The sequence below is a fragment of the Arachis ipaensis genome, chromosome B04 (assembly GCF_000816755.2).
Source record: "Arachis ipaensis cultivar K30076 chromosome B04, Araip1.1, whole genome shotgun sequence".
Taxonomy (NCBI): domain Eukaryota; kingdom Viridiplantae; phylum Streptophyta; class Magnoliopsida; order Fabales; family Fabaceae; genus Arachis; species Arachis ipaensis.
In genome coordinates this window covers 124,159-131,830 of record NC_029788.2, presented here as the reverse complement: position 1 = coordinate 131,830, position 7,672 = coordinate 124,159, and the positions used below count along the sequence as shown (strand labels likewise).

General features: G+C 30.4%; 1 protein-coding gene across 1 annotated transcript; it reads right to left on the bottom strand.

Annotated features, from left to right (window-relative positions):
• Positions 599-3,705, bottom strand: LOC107638429 (pectinesterase/pectinesterase inhibitor PPE8B). Its single transcript, XM_016341689.2, has 3 exons — positions 3,244-3,705; positions 2,015-2,545; positions 599-1,487 (listed from the first exon to the last, which is right to left on the bottom strand). Exons 1-3 carry the CDS (start codon positions 3,575-3,577, stop codon positions 790-792), a joined length of 1,563 nt encoding a protein of 520 aa, XP_016197175.1. The 5' UTR covers positions 3,578-3,705; the 3' UTR covers positions 599-789.

The following is a 7,672-nucleotide window of genomic DNA, read 5'->3' as shown; positions in this document are numbered from 1 at the left end:
TTTTATATTATCTCTATGTTTTTATTTTTTTTTAATTATTTATAAAAATAAGAATTTTATAATAAGTAATATATATTAAATATTTTTTTTATAAAAAATAAAAATTTTGAATTATAATATAATTAATAATACTCAATAACATTTATTTTAATATAGATATTTTTATCTCTGTTTTTAAAATATTTTGAATCAGTCAGTGTTCATTAGTATAGAACCCTTAAAATAGCCCGAGTTATGGGGCCATTTAGGTGCTAGGTGGAAGCCTGAAACCGAAACCAGAGGGTGCACCACAACCACATTAGTTGGTACTTGATTAGCACCACCAAACTTATGATTTGATTGTATAAAACTACTATTACGCATTAAGTGATTTTGCCACGGCACCAGAGAAACTCATCTCACATAGAAAATCTATCTAAAATGATGCGAATGCTGTCGAAGCTCATTATTGCAAAGTGCTAACTGCAAAAGCTATTGAATATATAATGCATGAACTAGCCATAATAATAATGGTGATGCTATAGAAAAAAAATAATTTGTAAACTGACATTGATAGTACTAATAGATTTGATTTCCGTATATTGAAAAACACATCCGTGAAACTGAAAATACAGAGACACCTTTAATTTAATAACAAAGTACAAATGAATTAGAGTGAAGCTGTGAAGAACAAAACATTGCAATTCTTCAGCATTTTCTTCTTGAAGGTAATACATTTTTCCTTTATATAGTATATAGTATACAAGATTGGCAAGATTATTTGCCATATTGATTAAGTAAATTTTTAATTTAAAGCGTTAATCCAGCTGTGAATGCTACACCAGTTGAAGGCAACCATAAATTTCCTTGAATGAACTGTGAGACAGTAAAATTGCTAGCTTCACTGGAGCTATTCAAAACATGGTATCCGGGCCATTTGACTCTGTTAGCTACACCAGCACCGGCACCAGTATTCATATACTCAGCATAATATAGTGTATCCAGCGCAAAGTTACCGTTCCACTCTAACCACCCTTGCGGCCTTATAATCTCGCTCATATAATTTTGCATAAAAATGGTTCTTGAATACGTTTTCCACGGCCTCCCCAAGAAAGATTCCGTGGTGTTAACAAAAGAAACTAGGTCAGAATCAGCAGTTACGTTGCAGAATTGTAACGAGAATCCTGTTGGTTCATTAGGATCTTTTCTACCTTGTGCGGTGATTGTGTTCTTTTGATTCTGTAACCCTTTCTTGACAAGTATATTGCATTTTTGGAAGACTGCGGTTGCATCGCCAAAGATGAAATCGACTGTGCCGGAGATTGTGCACTCTCTAAAGAATTGACGCATTGTGTGAGTGTAGAGGCTGTCTTGGTAGCCCAAGATTCCGCAACGGAAGAAGACTGAGAGGTCGGAATCGGATCTTAGTGCCACTGCCTGGTGCTTCTCTGGTCCTGCTGTGTTCTGAAAAGTAATGTCTCGTGCTATGAATCCTCTTCCACTTACAGCTACACGTGACAACCATTATACAGAAATTGGAGGTTTAGAAGGTGTATCTTCATTGCAGCAATATCAATTGTTTGATGCAGACATATGGATATCAATTATCATGTATCCGATAATTGATGCTTAAATTTTAATAATATAGTATAGTGGTAATAATAGGGTGACAAAAAAAATTGGTGGAAACTCAGGTAAAGTCGACCGACTTCACGTGAAGTTGATACCTGATAATAGTTGTTGATATCTGAGAACCATTAGATAATTTGACTGATTTGACTAAATTTTCATCTAATGATTCTCAAGTATTCTCAGGTATCAACTTCACGTGAAGTCGACTTCACCTGAATTTTCACCAATTAGCCAAAAACAGTTATAACTTATCTTAGCATTCATTAATTGTTGCGACAATTAATGAGTGATTGCGATAATTAATGAATACTAAATAAGTATAAGTTTTAATTGTTTTTTTTTTCCCTATCGTTACCATTAGAAATATAATATAGTTTATCCAAATTAACGGTAAAATTCTTACCAAAGGTGGCCGATCGGAAAGTTGTCCAGCCGTCAACAACACTCCGGTTGCCGGTAATAACAGTGGCACCGATACCATCTCCGATCATCATGATATTCCACTTCTTCTTCTTAATCTCCACGTTCTCATTATAAACACCTCTCTTCACGTAAATCACAAACCTCTTCATGCTATAATCCGGCGCAGCCATAATCGCATCCATCACCCTTGTGAACTTTCCACTTCCATCTAAAGCCACCACAACATCCGCAGCCACTCCATTTGCCTGCAGAAGCTTCCTCTCCCCCGGCTTCACCCACGAAGGAAACTGGTCCACGCCGGCACTGTGGGAGACATCATGGTGGGGGACATCAACCTTTGCAAGGAGATTCTTCACCAGCGATGTCACTTGTCCAAGGCCGCTGGAGACTAATCCTTTCACGATACTGCTTGTGCCTTCGAATCCATCGAGGCATGTCTCTGGATTTGCCAGGGCAGCACTTAGCCATGTCTTCAAATCGGATCCTAAGTTTCCTGTACTGTTGTTTTTTCCTACAACATTAATGATAGTAATGTCACATTTCAAATAGGTTAGTCATTAGTATCGTTATGTACCATCATATCATGATCTAACATTATCATCATGAGTGAAAAAATGTACACATCTTATCTTACAAAGAATAAAACTACAGCTGGAAGTAATTTAAAGGATCTAATAAAATTGGTTGGCTAGTACTAGTGGTATAAGACCCTGTATTTAGAATATGTGTTTTTCATTGTCTCGAATGAGGAGGGAAGGGAAGAGAATAAGAGTGGGGACACACTGGGCTGGGCCAGTTAGTTATTAATCATGAGTTGTATTATTCAATCTTTGATAGTAGAGTTTGGATAAAAACTATATGGTCAAAATGTTAAGATATTATGACTTGAAATTTTAATGGCCATTTTTTTTAATAGCTAGTGTTAAGACTTAAGAGATGAAGGATTTTAAAATTAAAATCCATCAAGTTGACAATATAAACTCCCCCTATTTTCAATATTCATGGAACAGAGGAAAAACTAACAGAATACTAATGAGGCTTGTGTGAATTTGGTTAACGGGAACACAACACAAAACAGAGATTTGAAAGTCACATATGCAATATCTTTAAACCACTGTTTTATCAATGTTATCAGATATACCACCATAATTTTGATCTTTTGTGAAATAAAGATGTTGTGGTCCACAAGAAATGACCGGTTAATGGTACCTTTGGGGTTTTGAGTAGCGGAGACAGACCAGTTAAGCTCGTCGGAGGACATGTCCAACAAATCAAGACAGTCAAGAATGGCGTTGGCGAGACGGAAATTTCCAAAGCCACCGCTAAACCTGGACAAGATGGAAGCAACATCTCCCAAGAGGCCAATAACTTCCCTAACAGCACCGACGAACTCAGAAGGTGAAACCTTGAGGCACGCTGAGCCTCCCAAACGAGTGCGAGAAGCAGAGGCCATAGTAGTGAAGTGTCCATGGAGAAGCATCAACAAGAAGGTGAGTGCCATGATTGGTGGCTTTTTCTCTTTTCTTGTTGAAGAAAGAACCATATTTGCCTCTATGTGCTTTTGTTACAGTATTATTATTAGTGGCTCTGTCGCAAGGGGGAATTGATTGAAGTAAGATATGTAGTGAGAGAAGAGAGATGGCGAGTATTTATAAGGGAGAGAGGGAAAGAAATGCGGAAGAGATGCTGAATGTTGGGCCAATTAGTGTTTAAATAAGTTATAACTTATAAGAGGAGGAATGATACATGACACCAATTTTATTTTCAGAATAAATAAATAATTAGTGAAATATATTTTTTTAAAGGATTTAAGTATTTGGCTAATTTGAATAGATAATTAGTGAATAAGAAAAGTACAGGTAGACAATGAAAATACTAAACAATGTGAACAATGGATATATCAGATATTTATTTCATTAGGTGTGCGGATGGTTATTCTAATATTAAGATTTAGGTGGTTAATTCAGAGGTGTAGTGTGTTTTGATTTGATTAGTGATTGTTCATGTTGTTCAAAAAAGTTATTAGTTACCTAGCATAACTCGAATAAATATATTTTTTAAGAGAATTTAGTTAAGTGGTTGAATAACTTGAAGACATTTTTCTTCAAAAATAATGAATAAATAATTAGTGAGTATATTTTTGCTTTAATTACCTGAGTTTCACCTAATTTATAATTAGGTATTTATACTTTTTTTTAATTGAATTTTTATATTATTTTTAATTTTATAATTATTGCTTTGTTAGTATAAAAAAATTAAATTTATATTTTTTTGAAAGAATTTAATTAACCGGTAATTTCAATAGATAATTAATAATTATATCGGAGAAATCAATTTGGGTTGATTGAGTGGTTAATTAGCTCGTCCGTTTAAATAAATGTCTGGAATTTGAATCTGTTTTGTGCATGCAACAACTTATTAATCAGCGTCAAACTCTTAAATGAAGTTCTTATCCGCAACGAATTAGTCCTTAACCTATCGAATTTAGAATTACTATAGTCAAAAAAAAAAATTATATCAGAGACAAAAAGGTACAAAACAAAAGTAAAGGAATCATGAAGTGACTATATTTCAAGTGTCGACGGTAATTATGCTGGTCAGGCTTTTAAAAAAGGTACATTTTATGGTGCCTATCTAGTATTTATATTTGCTTAACTTACTAAAAGAAGATAAAAACTAATATTTAAATTAAAAAATATAAAAGTAAATAATTTGTAAGTTCGACAAATTCGACACCAATAGGTACCATAGAATTTACCTTTAAAAAAACTAAAAAAGTGTACTAAATCAAATCCAGAGGAGGCGTCTTGTATTATCGATGACTACTACAGCTTCTACCAAATCAAATCAATATGCACACGAGATGAACATGCACCGCTCTTTCTTTTTTATTTTTGTCTCAGCTTTCGTTCACTCAATATCAGAGAAAATTCCACTTTGTTACCATATATTGATATATATGATGAATAATAACAAATTAAAGGGGAAGAAAAGTAAATAAGTTGATTTTTATGTGAGCGTCTCAAGACTTCTCATGCCACTGTGTTCGACAAAGGAGCATGGCGTGAATTTGTAATTTTCCACGTTCATTTTCCATGTCTCTTTGACTCACTTGCTTTAAGGATAGAAAACCTTTTTAAATACGGAAATACTAATTTTTTTTAACTTTTAGTCTTTAGTTCATTTTTTAAAAAATTTATTATTATTTAATTAATTTAAATATCTACTTTTATATACCAGTTATTTAAAAAATTAAAAAATTACTTATTTTTTTATTTTTTTATCTTCTAAAAAATAAATAAAAGACAATATTTAAAGAATACTTAATTATACTATTTTAAATAATAAACAAAAGTTCAACACTTCGCTGGAAAATTGGTGGGATTTATCCTAAATAAAATTAGTAAAAACCATTTGAGTGTACAATGTACCTAAATATATTGTACAAGTTTATGTCGGTATATACAATCATAAATTAAATCTCTCCAGTGAGCTTACTTACACTCACTAAGGATGAATTATAACCTGGGGCTGCAATGAAACGAGTTTTCATTTTGTCATTCAAAGTATTACAAGTAGCATTGCAATAATTAACAATTTATAGTCTAAGGAGTAAGCGGCACTCTTTTTTCTTCCTTATAGATCTTTACATTAAACATTACATTATACTAATATATAAAACTTAACGATTTTGCTAAGTAGACAATAACTTTTATGAATAATATGAATAATGAATTTTAAAATTGGTCCAATAAAATAAAAATTTACGACACTCCTAAATTATTCACCTAAATCTTAATATTAAGATAATGATCTACGCATCTAGTAAATTGAATATCAAATATATCTATTATTCACATTATTTATTATTTTCATTGTCTATTTATATTTTTTCAAAACTTAATAAATTAAATATTTAATATATCTATTATTCACATTATTTATTATTTTTATTACTTATCTATACTTTCCAAAACTTAATTATAATGTGTCACATTCTAGGAAAGAAATAAACCTGCCGTCCGAAGAAGACAGAATTGATGTTTAACCATGCAGTCATGTTAGACTAAGTTTCCGTGATATGCCTTTTGGAGAGAACAATTAAATTTTGTTGGTATAATACCTTCAGTCCATGACTTATACATTTGTACAGAATTGATTAAAAAATAATTAAAGAATAGCCAGCTAATTAAATTTACCTACTAGGCTACAACTCTAGTTAAAGGACTTAGAGCTCATAAAACGACAGATACATCATACAACACGATCGATTTTTAGCAAAAGTACAAAGTGATTTAGTGAAATTAATTGCATCTAATAATCAACCCTGATATATATATAGATCAATTCTCATTTGAGATACAGGGCAAGTCTCATACACTAGTGCAATATCAACATGCTAATTTTATATTTTTGTTAGACACAAAATTTGTCTAATAATAATTTACATTTATATTTATTAAAGATATTTCAGAATAAAAAATATAATATATAGTTATGTAATACACTTAAAAAATGTAATTTAAAACAAGAAGTAACTATTGGTGTAGTGGTAGCCAAATTTTTTCCCATTTGTCAAATCTTTTATTCAAATCTTACTGCTGCAAAATTTTTAAATAGACAAAATCTCAATCGATAAAATATTATTTCATAGCTAAATAATTGTTATTGGATAATAAGATAATTGAGACAACAAGAAAAGTATTTTACTAGAAATTCAACTTTTTTTTAGTTGATATTAATCAGTTTTTTTAAATTTAATTTTTTGTTTAAATTTTAATTCTTAAATCTTAGATGTTACATTTTAAATTTTAAATTCTAATCCAAAATCCAAAATGCTCCGAAAAAATGTACCTTAAAAATTCTACAATAAAAAATTAGTTAATTAAAAATCAACTTTCTATATTTTTACATCCTCGATACATCAAGAATAAATCCAAATATATATATTTATTTCTTCAGAAATGTTTGGTAACCAAACAGCTATAACTTATCTTATTTAGTATTCATTAATTTTGCGATAATTAATAAATATTAAATAAGACAAATTCTAACTGTTTTTTTTTTGTCTCCTTAACATTCTTGGCACGACATTTCTCGTACAATTTATATGATAATGGAGAAATAGAAATAAAATATAAAGAACGAAGCAAACTGATTATTGATAATGTTTTAATATCTCACTTGGACTAATTAAAGGAGGTGCATTCTGTTTTATGGTGATTATTATAGCAATGTGAATGTGATAGTAGTTTGAGATTGTTTAATTTGTTAATCATGATTTATTAAGTGAGTTATAATAGTAAATTTTGAAAATATAATGGAGAAATAAATATAAAGAACGAAGCAAACTGATTATTGATAATGTTTTAATATCTCACTTGGACTAATTAAAGGAGGTGCATTCTGTTTTCTGTTGATTATTATAGCAATGTGAATGTGATAGTAGTTTGAGATTGTTTAATTTGTTAATCATGATTTATTAAGTGAGTTATAATAGTAAATTTTGAAAATATAAATATTAGGAATCAATACTTTTATTAATATATATTAGTTAATATTTTATTTTTATACTATTAGAATTTATAATTTTTAGTTTGGAGTTTAAAATTTAGTATTGATATTAGTATAGACTATA

What these genes read in the sequence shown, in the direction of transcription:
- LOC107638429 (XM_016341689.2), bottom strand. Translation starts at nt 3,577, where the DNA reads ATGGTTCTTTCTTCAACAAGAAAAGAGAAAAAGCCACCAATCATGGCA. An exon ending in CGCTACTCAAAACCCCAAAG is followed by an intron (nt 2,546 to 3,243) that starts GTACCATTAACC and finishes TTAATGTTGTAG; the next exon opens with GAAAAAACAACAGTACAGGA. An exon ending in TTTCCGATCGGCCACCTTTG is followed by an intron (nt 1,488 to 2,014) that starts GTAAGAATTTTA and finishes TGTCACGTGTAG; the next exon opens with CTGTAAGTGGAAGAGGATTC.